Source organism: Danio aesculapii, chromosome 11 (genome assembly GCF_903798145.1).
Source record: "Danio aesculapii chromosome 11, fDanAes4.1, whole genome shotgun sequence".
NCBI classification, from domain to species: Eukaryota; Metazoa; Chordata; class Actinopteri; order Cypriniformes; family Danionidae; genus Danio; species Danio aesculapii.
In genome coordinates, this window is record NC_079445.1 from 45,378,129 (window position 1) to 45,399,386 (window position 21,258).

Below are 21,258 nucleotides of genomic sequence, written 5' to 3' on the forward strand. Positions count from 1 at the left end.
GCACGATAATCAGCTTAAGCATATAATCCCAGTCTTGCACGTGAGCAGCACAGCTACAGCTAAGACGCCACATGGCTAAAAGTGTGAGACTCGGGTCTGGTAGGGACGGATGGGACGATGGGTGAAAACTACAGGGTCACAAGACAGCCCACATAAAAAAATACTATAGTAAATTATAGCGAATACCAAGGTGTTTTTGAACCATGCTTTAGTAAAATGTTTAGTATTTACAACTCTTTGTCAAAGGGACAGATTACCCAAAAATGAAAATGCTGCCATCATTTACTCACAACCTTACTTACAGACCTGTTTGACTTTCTTTAGTCTCTTAAACACAAAAGATATTTTGAAGAAAGCTGAAAACCTGTATTCACTGACTTCCATAGTAGGAAAAACAAATACTGTGGAAGTGAATGCTTACGAGTTTCCAACATTTTTCAAAATATCTTCTTTTGTGTTCAACAGAAGACAGAAACTAAAAAAGGTTTGAAACAAGCAAAAGCTGAGTAAAACAGAATTTTAATTTTTGGGTGAACTATCCCTTTAACAAACCCTCCAACGTACTGTAGAATTAACTATAGTGAATGGATAAGAAGTAATAAATACTGTAGTGTAATTTAACTTTTACTACAGTAAACTGTGGTATATTGTAGTATAATATACCCTAAAGTTGTAGAAAACTACAGTATTGAATCAATATTACTATATTTGCTGTGTTACCATAGCAACCATTAAATCACCACAACAGATCAATTACTATAGTTATTGCATTGCCATAGCAACTGTAGAATCACCACAACAGGCAAGTTACTATAGTTATTGTATTTCCATAGCAACTATAGAGTCACCACAACAGGTCAGTTACTATAGTTGTTGTTTTGCCATAGCAACTACAGAATCACCACAACAGGTCAGTTACTATAGTTATTGTGTTGCCATAGCAACTATAGAATCACCACAACAGGTCAGTTACTATAGTTATTGTATTCCCATAGCAACTATAGAATCACCACAACAGGTCAGTTACTATAGTTATTGTGTTACCATAGCAACTATAAAATCACCACAACAGGTCAGTTACTATAGTTATTGCATTGCCATAGCAACTATAGAATTACCACAACAGATTAATTACTATAGTTGTGTTACTATAGCAACTATAGAATCACTGCAACAGATCAATTACTATTGTTGTTGTATTGCCATAGCAACTGTAGAATCACCACAACAGGTCAGTTACTATAGTTATTGTATTCCCATAGCAACTATAGAATCACCACAACAGGTCAGTTACTATAGTTATTGTATTCCTATAGCAACTATAGAATCACCACAACAGGTCAGTTACTATAGTTATTGTGTTACCATAGCAACTATAAAATCACCACAACAGGTCAGTTACTATAGTTATTGCATTGCCATAGCAACTATAGAATTACCACAACAGATTAATTACTATAGTTGTGTTACTATAGCAACTATAGAATCACTGAAACAGATCAATTACTATAGTTGTTGTATTGCCATAGCAACTGTAGAATCACCACAACAGGTCAGTTACTATAGTTATTGTATTCCCATAGCAACTATAGAATCACCACAACAGGTCAGTTACTATAGTTATTGTATTCCTATAGCAACTATAGAATCACCACAACAGGTCAGTTACTATAGCTATTGTGTTACCATAGCAACTATAAAATCACCACAACAGGTCAGTTACTATAGTTATTGCATTGCCATAGCAACTATAGAATTACCACAACAGATTAATTACTATAGTTGTGTTACTATAGCAACTATAGAATCACTGCAACAGATCAATTACTATAGTTGTTGTATTGCCATAGCAACTGTAGAATCACCACAGCAGATTAATAAACTTCTTTACTACAGTATGGTTCAAAAACAGTATTTACTATAGTATTTTTTCATATGGGAGACGCCCAGAGCTGCACGATACCTCATAGAACTTCTCAAAATCTTGGTGAGAAAGTTCCTGGCCACGTGTACGTCACTTTCTGCAGGCATTGTTTGTGTTACAATATCCACCATATTAACGTCCCTGTGTAACACAAAGGAGAAACACAATATAATAATAATACATTTGATTTATATAGCGCCTTTCCAGAGCTCAAGGACACTTTACAAAGGATGAAACAAAAAGAGATAGTACAAGCAGACATAAGTAGAGACAACATTAGGTACACAAACATACAGGAAGTCAAATATAACAAACTGGAACTACAAAACAAGACCTAAGAGACAAATAAGAAGAGTGGATCAAATGAAGTGGTCAGTTTGTCAGATCAGAAGTGAAGCATTATGAAAATAAGTGAGTTTTAAGTAAAGACTTGAACTCTGAGATATTATTAACAGAATGGGGTGAGCGTGGTAGAGAGTTCCAGAGTTTGGGTGTAATAACACTAAATGATCTGCCCCCCCCCCCCCCCCCCCTGTAAACTGTAAGTCACTGCGTACATAAAAGACCATCAAAGGCAAACTCTACAACAACTATTGCTTTAAGAATGTTGGACTGAACCAGATTAATAATTATATATGCAATAAATAAAGTATCATGGTAAAGCACACAAAAACAAAACAAGTGTGTTTCAGGTCAAGAGTTTAAGGAAAATTCTTTATCAATGACTAAAACTGAAACTAAAACTAAACATTTTAATTATTTAGAATATAATTAACATGAGCTGAAATAAAAATGTAGTTTTAAGTGTTTACCTTATTTAAGTTATATGTTTAAACATGCATTAAAACTCAAATTTAAACACCATAGAGTCTTCTTAAAATAAGAAAAATGTCCAAAACATAAACAAAGTACTTAAATATCATAATCAGACTTGTGTTGAGATCTGTTTGACCAGGCTGTGGATAAAAGCTAATAATACTGTAAATAATGGTCAATTTCTCACACAGAGTGATCATTTCACTTCACAAGACTTCATCAGGAGCTATTGCTGTAGATTTAAAGTGTTTGTATTGTGTTTATTTTTTATCTAAAAAAACCTGTCACCATTCACTGCCATTATATAAACCACCAAGAACAACAGATTCAGCTCCAAACCTGCTGTAATGTCCTACTGAAGAAATGAAGTCTCCTACATCTCGGATGACCTGTAGGTGAGTTAATTAAGAGGAAATTGTAATTTTTGGGTGAACTATCCCTTTAGGTAACTGCTGGCTTATTACCGGCCTATTAAGATATGAACTGTATTTTCGCACCTATAAAATATGATCGCTAAATATTTTCTTTATTCTCTCTTTCCACCTGGGGATCCTCATCGAGAAGCCCCCAGAGACTATGCAGCACCACTGATATGATCCAAGACCAGCGACGAGATGATCCCAAGGTTTCCATAATCCTGGACCAGGCCGTATCCTGAGCAGCTACAGTGGTGGTCATGGAGGAGTGAAGAGCATGAGTCCCGCTTAGGTCCAGCTTCTCCAGTCTCCGGCACCTAGACTGCAGCTCTGCACAAGACATTTGGCCATAGGAGAAATGGTCGTGCCCAACTGAGCCTGGTTTCTCTCCAGGTTTTTTAATTCTTCACTTTCGCCAATTGGTGAAGTTTTTTTCCTCTCCGCTGTCGCCTCTAGCTTGCATGGTTCAGGATCTGTGGAGCTGCGCATCGATGGATTTGCTCTTCAGTATTTGGACTCTCAGTAGTGATTATTAAACCACACTGAACTGAGCTAAACTGAACTGAACTTAAACACTACAAACTGAACTACACTGTTCCTATTTACTATGACCCTTTATGTGAAGCTGCTTTGACACAATCTACATTGTAAAAGCGCTATACATAAAGGTGAACTGAATTGATCTTATTTTACACCCCTAATCCCACTCAATACCTAAAGCCAACTACTACTGTACTAACTATTGATTATTGACTATTGATTGATCGTTCAGTTTTGGGTGAACTATCCCTCTAAACTAAAGTGTTACCTAATCTTTTTTCCTAAACAGTTGAAGTCAAAATTATCAGCCCCCCCCTCCCCCCAACCAACCAACCTGTATATACTTTTTCCAGAATTTCTGTTTAGTGGAAATAATTTTTTTCAGCACATTTCTAATAATAATAGTTTTAATATCTCATCTCTAATAACTGATTTATTTTCTCTTTGTCATGATGACAGTAAATAATATTAGACTAGATATTCTTCAAGACACTTCTATACAGCTTAAAGTTACATTTAAAGGCTTAACTAGGTTAATTAGGGTAAAGTTAGGGTAATTAGGCAAGTCATTGTATAACAGTGGTTTGTTCTGGAGACAATCCAAAACTAATATTGCTTAAGGGGGCTACTAATATTGATCTTGAGATGGCTTTAAAACAATTAAAAACTGCTTTTATTCTAGCCGAAATAAAACAAATAAGACTTTCTCCAGAAGAAAAAATATTATAGGGAATACTGTGAGAAACTCCTGAATCTGTTCAACATCATTTGGGAAATATTTGAAAAAGAACAAAATAATACTTTTGACTTCAACTCTATGTAACCGTATGACTATTAAAGCAATGTTAAACGATGCTAATTCTTCTGCTTTTGTTTACAGAAAGAGTGACGGAGGTAAATCCGTGTTTCCGGCCGGACCGAAGCTCCATCTGCCGCTGAACAACAGAATAATGAAGCAGAGATTAACCTTTCATGCGGACACAAAGCAGATCAGCAGCTCCACATTCTTCAATCTGCCATACACTGTTAACAATATTGCTGCCTTAAATTCTTGAGTTGAACCAAAGTAACTAATCAAGTCATCTCAACTTGCATCAATCAAACGAACTCAAAATATTAAGTTCAACTTTTGTATAACTTGTAAAAATGTAGCTGAAACCTGATTATCTTATTAAAATAAGAGTTAAAGCAACACCAAAATATCTCAACTTTTTTCTCACTGATTTGTTTACAGTGTACGTCTGTCTGTCATTTCACTCACAATAATGACCAAAGATCAACACTTGGATGCTTTATTCATTCACTCATTCATTTCCCTTCGGTTTAGTCCCTCTATTCATCCGGGGTCGCCACAGCGGAATGAACCGCCAACTATTCCAGCATATGTTTTACACAGCGGATGCCCTTCCAGCCGCAACCCAGTACTGGGAAACACCCATGCACACTCATTCACACACTCACATACACTACGGTTGATTTAGTTCATCAATTCCCTTATAGCTACAAGTGTTTGGACTCTGGGAGAAAACGGAGCACCCGGAGGAAACCCACGCCAACACGGGGAGAACATGCAAACTCCACACAGAAATGGATGCTTTAATAACTTGCAAAAAAAAAACAAAGCAACTTCTCACACTATAATGTCTTTCTTTGCTTTTTCACTCCTGTTTTAACACATTTTAAATCTGTTTTGAATCATTTGTTGTTTTTATTCTTGTATTTTATGTTTCTTTTCTTCTTGTTTATGTAAAGCACTTTAGCATTGTGTGTGAAATGTGCTGTAGAAATAACCTTGCCTTCCCTTTAGGTCTTTATTATTTACTCCAATTTCATTGCTTGTGCTCACCGCAAAAAAATGCTTTACTTATTTAGATTTTTTTAGTCTTGTTTCTAGTCCAAATATCTAAAAATTCCTAAATCAAGAAGCGTTTTCTAGACATGCAAAACATCTTGATTTAAGCAATAATGAGTTCAAATGAAGCGAGTTTTACCTTAAAACAAGCAAAATAATCTGCCAATGAGGTCAACAAAATAATCTGGTTTTTCCTTTTGGTATAAACTTACACCACTGGCCGATTATTTTACTTGTTTTACTGAAAAACTCTCTTCATTTTGTCATATTAAAAAGGCTCGTCTAGAAAATACTTCTTGATTTAGGAGTTTTGAGATATTTGGACTAGAAACAAGACTAAAACTAAGAAAAGCATGTTTTTTTTCAGTGCACTTTAAACTGAGCTGATTCACTATTAACAAAATCCAAAACTTCACAGTTAAACATATGGTAGAAACCATAAAAGAACTTAATTTCAGGGTAAACTGCAATATTTCATTCATTTCTAGTGTTACACACTAGTATTGTGAAGTGCTAACATCTACACTAGAGCTGCACAGTTTGAGTCGGATCCTGTTCCGAAAAATGTCAGATTTTCATCTTTTTTTATTCAATTAATCCGGCATTAACTTGTGCGAGGTGAATACATGCATATGTGTGTGTGTGAGAGAGAGAGAGAGAAATGTAAATGAGTGTGAGTGAAAAAGTGTGAGCCGAAGTCATGTTTAACTATTGGCACGCAACAATCTGCTGTCTTATGTTTACAAACACTCTCATTGGTTGGTGATTATTGTTTCACGCGCAATAAGCTGCGAAATTAAATAATGGCATAGTGGCCTACCTAAATAATATTTGTATGTTCAAAATGGCAAAGAGGCCATTTATTTATTAAGGAAACTCACTGTTAATTACATTATTATGGATTTTTACTGTAGCATTTTTATAATTAAAATTTTACCATTTAAATTTTACAGTGTAAAAATGAATAAATAGCATATAATATAATATAATATAATATATATATATATATATATATATATATATATATATATATATATATATATATATATATATAGTTGAAGTCATAATTATTAGCCCCCCTGTTTATTTTTTTCTCCAATTTCTGTTTTACTGAGAGAAGTTTTTTTTTTTTCAGCACATTTCTGATCATAATAGTTTTAATAACTCATTTCTAATCACTGATTTATTTTCTCTTTGCCATGATGACAGTAAATAATATTAGACTAGATATTCTTCAAGACACTAGTATACAACGTAATGTGACAACTAGGTGATTAACTAGGTTAGATAGGGTAACTAGGCAGGTTAGGGTAATTAGGCAAGTTATTGTATGATGATGGTTTGTTCTGCAGACTATCGAAAATATATAGCTTAAAGGGGGCTAATAATATTGACCTTAAAATGGTATTTAAACAATTAAAAAACTGCTTTTATTCTAGCTGAAATAAAACAAATAAGACTTTCTCCAGAAGAAAAAATATTATCAGACATACTGTGAACATTTCCTTGCTCTGTTAAACATCATTTGGGAAATATTTTTTTTAAAAATCAAAGGCGGGCTAATAACTCTGACTTTAACTGTGTGTGTATTTATATTTATATATATATATATATATATATATATATATATATATATATATATATATATATATATATATATATATATATATAATTACATATTATTAAATATATAAATTGCATTTCATCAAATTTTGTGCATTTTTGTATTATTAATGTGCATCGTCCCTGTCAAATAAACATGAAATAAAATAATTATTTTCCAAGTGCTGTTTAACTGAGCAAAGAAATTTTCTCAGTATTTCCCATTACATGTGTTTTTCTGGAGAAAACCTTATTTTATTTTATATTATTTTTTTGGCTGCAATAAAAATAAAATTAAAAGCTGCTATTAATCCCCTTAATAATCAATTAAATCATAAACTATGATTTCTATTTCTGAAATCACTCAAAAAAATCTTGCTAAAAATAATAAATAATGATAATAAATAATTGAATAAATAAATAATAACAAAAATATTATAAATTGATCTCACTTTAATTACAATCAATTGCAGTATTGCTTTTGTAAAACTATAACTATAACAAAAAAAAACTACACTGTACATAAAAAAACTAAGCAAGATTATTCTACTGAATGCAGACAAGCATAACTTACCCAGTTTCTTGGCAGTGAACATGGCTTAAACCAGAAATAAAGGTGTCAAATTTTTGTTTACAGGTCTGAATCTCACACTGGCTTTAATGTACGTGCAGAAAGACTTTCTCAGCTAAAGGGTTTGGCCTTTAACCTCTATACGCTCGATATATAGAGTCTGAAGAAGAGCAAACCGAGCCTGTAAACAGCAGATTCTGGAGGATTACAGACGTCTGGAGACTTATAGAAACACAGTCCTGAACCTGCGCTTCTGATTGGCTGAGAGACGCTCAACTTTCATTTGCATATGTAAATAAGACTGAGAACTAATAAACTGAAAATAAGGCTGGAGAATGATTAAAAATAGGTCAATAGTAAAAATTATTAAATAATAAATGATCAAAAAATAAAATAATCAGCCAAGAAATAAAATAAATACTGATGAGTACAATAATAATTACATATAACTTTAACAATTACAGTAAAAATAAAAAACGTATAAAAGTTAAAATGTTAAAGTTAAAAATGTATATATGGTTTTCATATATAATGTATTCAGAGGCACAAAATGACAACAGGATAATAATTAATAAATATAATATAACAATAATAATAGAAGTATTAACAAACAAAAAATAACCTAACAATAGTTTATAGTAGAGCTGCACAGTGGCGTAGTGGGTAGCACAATCGCCTCAAAGCAAGAAGGTCACTGGTTCGAGCCCCGGTTGGCGGTTCATTCTGCTGTGGCGACCCCAGATTAATAAAGAGACCAAGCCGAAAAGAAAATGAATGAATGAATGAATAAAGTATAGTACAGAATAAGACTATTTATATAAAAAAATTATATTCATTTTATAAATATTTGAGTTATTAAACATTTTATTAGTAAGAATTTAAAGATAAAACTGTTTAATAAAAATGCAAAAACTAAATATATATAAATATAAATAAATATATTTATATGGATGGATGGATGGATGGATGGATGGATGGATGGATGGATGGATGGATGGATGGATGGATGGATGGATGGATGGATGGATGGATGGATGGATGGATGGATGGATGGATGGATGGATGGATGGATAGATAGATAGATAAAAATATACATATAACATTTTTTCTGCATTTGATAAAAGTTGGGCAACACAGTGGCTCAGTGGTTAGCACTGTGGCCTCACAGCAAGAAGGTCGCTGGTTCGAGTCCGGCTGGGTCAGTTGGTGTTTCTGTGTGGAGTTTGCATGTTCTCCTCGTGTTGGTGTGGGTTTCCTCCGGGTGCTCCGGTTTCCCTCACAGTCCAAACACATGTGCTGAATGCGCTATGTGTGAATGAGTGTGTATGGGTGTTTCCCAGTACTGGGTTGCAGCTGGAAGGGCATCCACTGTGTAAAGCATATGCTGGAATAGTTGGCGGTTCATTCCGCTGTTGCGATACCTAATAAATAAAGGACTGAGCTGAAAGAAAGTGAATGAATGAATGAATAATTAAAAGCCTATTGACTGCTGGATATTAAGTCGCTATCTTTATAGACATTATTATATTTAAAAGGGGGGGGGGGGGGTAAGCAAGAGTACTTTGCATATATTTTGAGCTATTTAGCATTTCAAAGAGTTGGATTCTTATCCAAACTGTGCTAAAAACATTAGATTTATGCATAAAACATTAGCAATTAATGCAGAGTTTACAGTCAATGAGAAACTAAAGAGAATAAAATCCTCACTTCCTGCTAAACTTGCACAGATATCACTGAGAGAAGTGGAGTTTGCTGCACTGTTGGGATTCTCCACTGTGGTGTTTGCTCTCCTCTAATAAATGAGCTCAGAAGACGAAATGCAATGAACGCGGTGAATGTGGTGGCTTTTAGAGGTGTGAGACGAGAGCGCAGACAGATGCTCAAGACAGTTCTGGAGGGAAGAATAATAATACTGAAGCACTGTGATGACGGACTGACGGAGGACTGAGGCCTTTTACAATCAGCACAACAACATTTCACATCTGACACAATGGAGAGCTGGAAACATGGAGATCTGCAGACCAACATTAATGACACAAAGACCCTCACACACACACATTTATATCTGCAGACCAACATTAATGACACAAAGACCCTCACACACACATTTATATCTGATCAGCCTCTGGCAAAAACTACATCACAGCACACAGACTGATGAAGCACAGCTTTACTCACATCATCTGTTTACATCATTTCCTCTCATCATATATGAAGTTTATCCTATACTCAGTGGTGCACACACAGGTTTTTATGCACATCTTGGTGTTTACATTGAGCAGTTTTAATGCAATAGTCTAAAATGTGCATAAAAATGGGTGAATGTAAACACAGCTAGTGTGTAAAAGAGACTCATCAGACTGTGTGAAGTGTGTGTAGTGTGTGTGTGTTGGTGATAGAGTGTTACTGGTGAAATTCTCCATCAGCTGAGTCACACTGATGATCTGCACACAATACACACGCAACAATAGAAAGTGCAGACATAATCAGCAGCAGGATTACACACAAACTATACACTCACATACAGACACACTCTCACATATGCAAACACAACACACTAACACAAACATTACACACACATATTCACACATATATATGGTATGTATGCTCAGGCTACACAGAAAAAGACACACAGATACACACACACACACACACACTACTACTACACACACACATATACATAAACACAACACACACTTACTAACACAAAAACATTACACAAACACACTCACACACAAACACACACTATGTACGCTAACACTAACATATATACAGAAACACACACATACACACAAAGACACCCAAACAAATACTACACACAAACACATAGACACTTAAACAAACACACACACAGACACCCAAAACAAACACTACACAGAAACAAAAACACACACACTCTCACACATGCAAACACAACACACAAACATTACACACACATATTCACACATATATATGGTGTGTAGGCTCAGGCTACACAGAAAAAGACACACAGATACACACACACACACCACAACTACTACTAATACACACACACAAACATGCACATATACACAAACACAGCACACACTTACTAACACAAACACATTACACAAACACACTCACACACAAACACACACTATGTACGCTAACACTAACATATATATACAGAAACACACACATACACACAAAGACACCCAAACAAACACTACACACAAATACATAGACACTTAAACAAACACACACACAGACACCCAAAACAAACACTACACAGAAACACACAGACACCCAAACAAACAAACACACACATACACCCAAACAAACACTAAACAGAAACAAACACACACACACAAACACACACACACACATACAACAAAGCAAACACTATAGATACAAAAACAGACATACACAAAAACTCTACACAGTCACACACTCTCTCGCTCACACACACACTGATTATCAGTATGTTATACAGTGAAAAACTAAAGGCAAATTTAATTAAACGGCACAAAAAATCTTATAATTTACAGTGGAAAACTAAAATCTAAATTAACATCCCAGAATTTTCTTTCCCAAATAAACCATTTTTTATCAGTTTAGTACTATTAATTAATATTAATTAACTCAAACTAAAAACATTTAAATTAGACAAAAATAAAAAGTGCTAAAAATAATATAAAAACTAAATAAAAATATAAAACTTAGTTCTTTGCATTTGTTGTAATTTGCTATACAAAAGCAATCCAGCACGTGATTTTAACTCAACTAAATATATAGACATTACAAAAATGTTTTAAAAATTATAGATCCATAAACAATTGCCAAAATGTCAACAAAATGAACACTAGAACTAATATTTAAATTAAAATAAAAAACAAATAAACATAACTTAAACTAATAGATTTAAATCATAGGAAAAATAAAACTATTTATTAAATTCAATTAATTGAATTAAATTATTCAATAACAGTAAATTATAGATATAATTAAATAAAAATAAATGAAAAAAAAAACATTATTTAATCTCAGGCTGTTTTTCAAGGAAATATTTGATATTTTCATTAAGTTTAAGTAGATAACACAACTAACATAACTTCCAATGAAATGTCAATATAAGGCAAAACAAAACATTAAACAAAAACACAAGAAAATAAAACAACTAAATTAATTAAAATTAAAACTAAAAATATTTCACATATATTAATACCTCAAAAAACAAGTATTTTCAAGTATTGTCAAGCCTTGCAATTATTATTCATCACATTGTTTTAAATCACTGCATTCCTTCATCACCAAATCAGCTGGAAGAATCAGCACATCATACAGAAACACAAAGTTTCAGGTCAAAAAGGACACATTTAAGACCTTTTTAAGACCATTGTGAATAGTTTCAGACTTAAACAAGGTTAAACACTAAGATTGAAAAGAGCCCATCTGATTTAGCTATTCTCAGCCAACTACAACACAATATTACAGAGTTTTTAAGGCCTAAAATGTAAATCTTTGTAACTTAATATATTTTTAAGCCACCCTTGTATGCAGTAAAGGTAAGTGGTTGTAAAGTTTATATGGGCTGAATGTAAACAAGCAAATTAAATGTAGTAATGCTCAACTTAATTTGTTTGTTTAAATTCAGCCCATATAAATAGTTCACAACCACCGACCTTAATAAAATCATTAAATCAAATTTAATGATCAAACTTTTTTTCCAGTGTGTTTGTGTGCGTATGTGTGTGTACCTGAGTTAGCAGATCAGTGTTTCCCTCTCCATAATGGAGTGTCCCGCTCGCATCACAGCTCAAAATCTGTCTGATTACTGACACCAGCAGCACAACAATGAGCTCAGAGCAACAGCCAATCAGAGAGTTCAGATGAGTCACCTAGACCACAGAGCAAACCACTTCTACAAGCAGAGGGGGGTCATAGTGGAAAACTCAGGAAAACTGGAGAATAAAGCACTCATCTGAGCTGAAATCATGATATGTTTCATGTTTTAGGATATAAAGTATGACAAGCAGATATTAAATGATTGAATGTGGTTGTGTCAATGTGTTGTTTTGCTGCTGGTAAATCTTCAGTGTGTGTAATTGGATTCAGGGGTCAGTGGCCTCAGTTTAGAGCTGTACGTGACTCTGGTGTCCTCACATTGATCAAACTGAACTGGGTTTATTGTTTAATTACTATTAAATCACTGCGCATTTAATTGTTTTGAGCCTTAAACATTTTTAAAGCCACTTTTAGGGCAGTGTGGTGTGACAAATCAATCTCATCTCACCATATAAGTAATTTCCTGATATTTATATGTATGTAACAGAGGCCAGCTAGTGAAGTGCTATGCCTGTAAACCTCACTCCTCTGACCTCTAAAGGTGCTCTAGCAACAGACGCTGGAGGCATGGTGATCAGCCGCCTTGTTAGAGCAACCTACTCCCATACAAAGAATCGCCAGTTCGATCCCAGCTCAGCAGTAGGACCGGTGGGTTACACGTGGGGGCTCGTCTGGGATGGGAGTGAGGTTTAGGGGGCTGAGAGCAACGGAGGCCAGCTAGTGAAGTGCTATGCAGGCAAACCTCACTCCTCTGACGTTGGGTTTGGTAAAGTAGGACCAGTGGGTTACACGTGTATATATAGTTGAAGTCAGAATTATTACCCCTCCTATTAAATTTTAATTTCAGTTTAACAGTTTCCCAGTGATGGGTTGCAGTTAGAAGTGGTTGCAAGAAGGTCACTGGTTTGAGCCTCGGCTGGGTCAGTTGGCATTTCTGTGTGGAGTTTGCATGTTCTCCCTGGGTTGGCGTGGGTTTCCTCCGGGTGCTCCGGTTTCCCCCACAGTCCAAACACATGTGCTATAGGGGAATTGGGTAAGCTAAATTTTCTGTAGTGTATGTGTGTGAATGAGTGTGTGTGGATGTTTCCCAGTGATAGGTTGCAGCTGGAAGGGCATCCGCTGCGTAAAACATGTGTTGGATAAGTTGGCGGTTCATTCCACTGTGGCGACCCCTGATTAATAAAGGGACTAAGACGAAAAGAAAATGAATAAAATCACTAAAACAATTAAATGAAGACAGAAAATATAACACAAATCTAATTAAACGGTAAAATTAAATAAATAAAATAAAAATGTACACACTATTTACTCTCGCTCAGGTGGTTCTAAAGCTTTATGTTTTTATTTTTTCTGTTAAACAAAAAAAAAGATATTTTGAAGAATGTTGGAAACCTGTAACCATTGGCTTTCATAGTAGGAAAAACAAATACTATGGAAGTCAATGGTTACAGGTTTTCAACATTCTTCCAAATATCTTATTTTGTGTTAAACAACTGGAGGAGAAGAAAAGGAATTTTTATTTTTAGGTAAACTATCTCTAGTTCACTGAAGGCATTTAGGAAACAGTTGTAAAGTTCGCCAGCAGCACTAGATGGCGCTGTAAAGCCTGAAATAAAAGTCAAAGTCAGCTTTATTGTCAATTCAACCACATGTACTGGACATATAAAGAATCGAAATTACGTTACTCTCAGACCCAAATGCTTTGATTGGGCTTCAGAGTCAGTCCTGTTAAAGAGAATATAACCTTCAACTGTAATCGACATGCTTCAATTGAAACTGATTAATAAAACTGACCAAATAAAGTTGCATTATTACATTAGAAACAAAACAACTGGACATGTAGTAGTGCATTTTCAGAGAAAGGATTATTTTAGTTCACCTTATTTGTTCCTCATGTGCATAAACTCTGCTTTAAACAGCTTTAGTGAGTAAAGTCTGCACATGCACTTCATCAGTCTGTGTAGTTTTTGCCAGATGCTGATCAGATATAAATGTGTGTGTGTGTGTGTGTGCGTGTGAGGGTCTTTGTGTCATTAATGTTGGTCTGCAGATATAAATGTGTGTGTGAGGGTCTTTGTGTCATTAATGACAAATCTAAACTTGTTTTTATTAAAACAAATATAAATCTGTATATAATCAATAATAATAATAACATTACAAAAGCAGGTTGACATGAATAAACAAACAAAAAAATGCCCCCAGAGGTGAACAAGGCATGGAGGCAGTGGTTTTTATATTTATGTAGAACATAATAATTTTTGTAATATTTTAATCTTTTTTTCGGGGTTTTTCACCTTTAATGGAGGGACAGTAGGGATTATTGACAGGAGAGTGTGGGGAGCAGAGAGAGGGGAAGGATTGGCATAGGACCACAAAGCGGGAATCGAACTCAGGTCACCATGAGCACTGGAGTGCATGTGTCGACGCACTAACCACTACACCACTGACGCCAACACATTTGAGTCCTGTAATTCTTTTTCATCTGTAAAAATATTTGCGTATTGCTGTACATCCGAGGAGTCAAACGTACGGCCCGCAAACGAGTTTACGAGAATTTTCAATAAAAGGAGCTGCTGTTTTACTTGTGTCCACTGGATGGTGGAATAACAAACTGTTAATTTCATCCGATCCAGAAGCCTGATCAGCGTCATTTTGACAGCCTTCTCAGAGAGAAAGACCTCATCTATACCCTGTCGTACCACACTAAGGTGATCTCACGAGGAAACACAATTATTTTACGTTAGGTCAGTTTAGCGGCTAATTCGTACAGCCGTATGAAAATTAAGAAAGAGGCGTGGCACCCAACCACACCCCTAAATCCAACCGTCATTGGTGGATAAGCAAATCATACTAAATTGTACGAATGAGATCGTACGAATTCATACAAATTAGCAACGATGTTTGTGACCACATACCTTTGTGAGTTTATTGTTTATTATTTATTTATCGCCACATCAGTAACTTATGGCTATTTCATGGAAAAATGGATATACATGAAAAATATTACATGATAAAAAAGTTACTTAGACAAAAAAAATAAAATAGAAATAAACAAAGATTTATTCAAAGTTAAATATGATTTTCTGTTATATTTTTGATGAATAATTTAGGATTCTTCCTGGTGGTCCCTTTTTAAAAATATCCATCAGTGCACTCTCATATCTTTGTGAGCAAGTTTTCTCTGTAATGAGCATGAATAAAAGAAAGCTCACGCACAAGCACTTGAATCACATGCTGAAGCTGACTGCCACTCAGGATATGACGCTTAATACGCTGCTGAAAGCTAAAAGACGGCAGGTATAAGGAGTTAAATAACCCATACAAACTCACTTGAAGTGCTACACCTGATATCGTTCTGCAGACATCCCAAGTCACACGGAAGTCTCCCGCATATGCAGAGACTCCCGAATGCCCGCAAAAGAATGATAATCTCCTGGTAATCGAGCGTCTCTCCTCCTTTGTTTTTAAGTTACGTATACCATGTTTTTACCAGTCTGACCCACTTGTGAATAGATTTTACTCTGTGTGACCCCTGAGCTAAAATGAGTTTGACACCCCTGCTGTACATCCTGTGTGTATTACGCAATGTGTAAGCAACTAACGCACTCTGCGCTGGACTTTAGACCTGCTTTCAGCTGGTCTATTGCGCTGTTTCTCTAGCAACATGCCAACAATGTGCCTTAACACACCTCTATTACAGACCAGCACACCCATGAGTCCACAAAGTGGCGCAAATGGATTTGCTATTTAAACAACATGGCGCAAAACTGGAAAATTAGGGTTGCGCTGATCTGAAAATAGCAACACATCACACCAAAAACTTCTTGTGCCTTATTGCGCCGGGTGTATGATAGGGCCCTAGGCCTGTCTGAGATATTGGGCGTGGCTAACATACTTAACCACGCCCCTCCAGCTGTCAGTTTTGAGGAGGAGTCTGTTAGGTTGTAATAACTCTCCCCCTATCTTTCTGAATGACACGCCTACTTTGCTACATCCAATCGGCTCGCAGTAGAAAAAAAAAAAACAAGCCACGCCCACTGTTTTCTCATTTAATATTAGCAGTGTTAGTAGTTGTCAGAATGTAATGAGTGGTTGTTAGAAGGTGCTATGCAGGTGCCAGGGTAGAGCATTATAAGGGGTTATCAGGGTGTTGCTAGGGATTTCTTAGCTGTTGTCAGAGTGTTCTGAGTGGGTGCTGGAAGGTTGCTGTGCAGGCACTAGGGTAGAGCATTATAAGTGGTCATCAGGTCTAAATTTGTTCTTGGACAGCAATCCGGCTAGAGAATGATTCTGAATTCTGCCACTGTCTACATATGGTGATGTTAACTTCAAAACAAATAGACAAGATCAAATGGTGTCAGTTTTCATGATGAAACTGTCAATTCCTACCGTTTTATTCCCAGAGAGAGTGTGTTGTGTGAGCTTTTAATCAGACAAATGGCCTCCAGTCTGTATCCGCTGAGCAGGACTGAGTTAACACTGATAATCTGGTCACCGATCTGCAGTCGACCCCGCGCCGCTCCACTGCCATCCTCTACCTACACACACACACACAAAACAAGTGAAAACAAATATAAGTATCCGCTGTACTGCAGACATCATTACACTGAATGTTTAATAAAGCTGTATGACAGAAACCCTGATAACAGAAGCAGAAATAAAACCAGCAGTGACGAAGCGGCTCTTTTCCTGCTCGTTTCTGACACGTCTACGGTCATATATGGAGTTTATTATTATTAGGATGGATGTGGTTTGTGTCTCTGCTGATCAGTGATAAGTGGGAAAACATGCAGTCAACATCATTCAATTCCTTAAAAATATATCAAACCAAAACCACACGATTAAACCTCAAGCGAGAATTTGAATTAATTATATAAAATCTAAATTTAAGTTAATAATAATAATAATAATAATAATAATATTACCGTGGCTCAGTGGTTAGCACTGTCGCCTCACATTAAGAAGGTCACTGGTTCGAATCCCGGCTGGGTCAGTTGGTGTTTCTATGTGGAGTTTGCATGTTCTCCCCGTGTTGGTGTGGGTTTCCTTCAGGTGCTCAAGGTTTCCAGTGATCATCTGTATGGTGGCGTGTGGCGAATGAGGATTTTAAAAATGATTTCAGACTCATAAAGAGTGAATAAACATGGAGAAAAGTCAAAATATCTGAAACTGGACGCATTTAAACTGACTCCACAACATCATATGACTGATCATGACCGCATTTTACACACTATCTACTTTTCCTCAAGTGTTTTCAAACCTTTAGGGCTTTCTGTTTAACACAAGATCATATATTCTGAAGAATGTCAGAAACCGGTAACCATTGACTTCCACTGAGGTAAAGTTGGTTTCATATTCGCACATTCGTTCATTTTAATGCTCTGTATATTGTTTACCATGCTACTTTGTATATTTGGCCTGAAATATTTAATAATATAGGTGACACTGGGTCCTCACAGCAAGAAGGTCGCTGGTTCGAGTCCCGGCTGGGTCCGTTGGTGTTTCTATGTGGAGTTTGCATGTTCTCCCCGTGTAGATGTGGGTTTGAGAGTATATGGATGTTTCCCAGTGCTAGGTTGTGGCTGGGTTTCTGCTGCGTAAAACTTATGCTGGATAAGTTGCCGTTTCATTCCTAATTATTATTATTATCATTACTATTATTGTTATTATTATACATATATACATTATATATATATACACATTATATATATACACATTATATATATATATATATATATATATATATATATATATATATATATATATATATATATATATATATATATATATAATCATATACTTACTAAATTATTATTTTATTTATTTATGTATTTACTATTATTTATTTATAATAATATCTAGAGCAGTGGTCACCAATCTTGTTCCTGGAGGACCGGTGTCCTGCAGATTTTAGCTCCAACCCTAATCAAACACACCTGAACAAGCTAATCAACGTCTTACAAGGTATACTTGAAACACCCAGGCAGGTGTGTTGGGGCAAGTTGGAGCTAAACCCTGGAGGGACACCGGCCCTCCAGGACCGAGATTGGTGACCCCTGATCTAGAGTAATAAGTCTGCAAAATAACAGAAAATGTGCTGGAGTTTATTACAAGGTCTCTGTAGCGTAATATACAACACCAACACAGACAATACAGCACTGCAAACTATTAAACATGTTCCTAAAGTCACTTTTTTACAACTTTTCGATGTTAAAACTTGTTGAAAGAATGATCGAGTTCACAATGCAATTCAGAAGCAGAAATAAACGGGAATAAATAAAAACGTGAATCCCAAAATACAGATACTGCTCATTTAGGGATATATTTAACAGTGCATCAGAGAGCATCCTGGGAAACAGAAAGGTGCATCAGCTGCGCTGCAGTCAAAGGAAACCTGAGTGCAGAAGTTAAATATTCAGCATCTGAAACGTTATATATCGGCCTGTCTCGCACGCACAGCAGCTGATCACAGGTCAGTCCTGCACTCAGACTAGAGGCAGCGGGGTTTGGTTCATTTGTGCAGAAATGCAGTCGAACACCAGCGGTGGCTTCTGGAGCTTTGTGTGCAGCTTAAATAGTACATGATTATACATAACTTCAGAGCAATTTTGAAGAACTGCGGGAAATTACAGAAGGAGATGTTGGGAGTTTTCATAAGATTTAGTTTGTTTATTTTCATGCAGCTTAATCTACAAGGGACATCATTTTAAACTAAATTATTACGTTCATTCATTCATTTTCTTTTCGGGTTAGTCCCTTTATTAATATGGGGTCGCCACAGCGGAATGAACCGTCTAAATTATTACATGTGAAAACAAATAGAAGAGATGTGGTAGAAACAAACAAATAAATAAAACAGCATTTTAAAAAGAAATTATTATTATATATATTAATATATTATATATATTATTATTATTGATTAATATATATATATATATATATATATATATATATATATATATATATATATATATATATATATACATATATATATATATATATAACATTTACATTGAAATAAATTTAAAAATTGTATTAACATGCATAAAATATTCCACTTTAAATAATGTTCTAATAATAATATTAAATAATATTTAAAAAGAAATATAAACTTTTGATTAAAATAGAAGTTATACATGCAAAATTTCATTAAAAATATGATATATAATAGAGATTAAATATTTCCATGTAATGTTTTCTTTTTATTATATAATATACTAAATTGAAAAACAAACTAATGAAAAGCATATTCACATTAAATATTTATATCTATATTAAAATTGTATGAAAATAAAAATCAGTAATATATAAATATAACTTAAACCTAATGCAAAAGCTATAATTATAATAATAATAATGTTAAAGTAGTTTGTGTTGTTGTTTTTGCAACACTAAAAATATATTAATTCTAATGTAATGCTCAGAAATTCAGACGAGCATGACTTCAGTGTCCAAATAGCTTTCATCAATAATTGTTTACTTATGGATAAATTATTTCTTCAAAATTAAAAAGTTATAATAGTTCTAATAAATTATTTATTAATTCTATTAAATTCCCTTATTCAATTGTCTATGATTCTATCGATCAGACACGCTTTTTGACATATTTTGTTATATTTTATTATATGAATATAGATATTGAAATAATTTTATTAAATTTATTAAAAATTAAATGCACAAAACTAAAACAGGTCTATAAACAAAAATGAAATGTTTTTAAACATATTGATGGTCCACTGTTTACTCTAGATAGCGCTATTAGATGAATACATGGGAAACAGAACCGTCCAATACTGACCCGCGATGACTTTAGTGTGAGTTTAGTGTGTATTTGTGGTACCCGGGTGATGATCAGCGGCTCGCGGTACTCCAGTCCCCCTCTGACAGTGAAGCCCCACGGGGATCCTCCGCGCCGCTGGAGCTCCACAAACAGCGGTCCATCCTCACCTCCGTCCAGCGGGGAAAGCGCTCCATTCCCGGCCTGCAGGATCTCCATGCGCCGGTCACTCAATCAGCTCTTCTGGATCCTCATTATGTGCTTAAACACTGATAAAAACACATGTAAATATTGACGGACGAACACATGAATCCTCAAGCGTCGGTAGTTTCAGGACAAACTGTTGAAAGTTAATATAAACTCCATTATAAACGCGAGAACAGCGCCACCTGCTGAACAGATATTAATTTACAACAAACAATCAAAACAAACATGGATTATTTCTCTTATTATTGCGTTTCAGGATGAACATTAATTTGTGTATCTTATAACTCTGGAAGATAAAAATAAATTACGTTAAATTACTAATTTGAGTTGCTAAAAATTTCATTTCATAATATGATTTATCAGAAATAAATACTAATTCATCTATTGCTGCAAGCTTCATAGCATAAATAAATAAATCAAAGATAAATAAATTAAAAAATTATTAGTTTTTGGAAATAATGTCAGAATAAATGCACTATTCAATATTTATTAATTTATCTGATTTATTGCAAGTGTGTTTTCGATCAGCAGTGTCAGTGTGAGATCGGTTGTCTTTAATAATTTACTTTAATACATTTATTAACCCTATTTTTTCTGTGAATTGAGTCTCTGGAGTGTGTTGATGGATTCTTTGTGTTGTCCAAATCTGACCTGCATAAAGTATATTTATATAAGCTATAAAAACCTGCTATAAATACTCATCTGAGCTCCCAGGAATGAGGAAATTGTTTCATAATACGGTTTTTACAG

At 34.8% G+C, this 21,258-nt stretch overlaps 1 protein-coding gene across 1 annotated transcript in view; it reads right to left on the reverse strand.

Moving 5' to 3' along the window:
* shroom2b (shroom family member 2b) overlaps positions 1-20,562 on the reverse strand; it is a 33,165-nt gene extending 12,603 nt beyond the window's left edge. The window contains exons 1-3 of the mRNA XM_056468322.1: positions 20,365-20,562; positions 16,914-17,062; positions 1,964-2,065 (exon numbers count right to left, since the gene is read on the reverse strand). Of these exons, the coding sequence (XP_056324297.1) occupies positions 1,964-2,065; positions 16,914-17,062; positions 20,365-20,520 (407 nt within the window). The 5' untranslated portion in view covers positions 20,521-20,562. The remainder of the gene's footprint in view (positions 1-1,963; positions 2,066-16,913; positions 17,063-20,364) is intronic.
* Between the last annotated feature and the right edge of the window lie 696 nt (positions 20,563-21,258).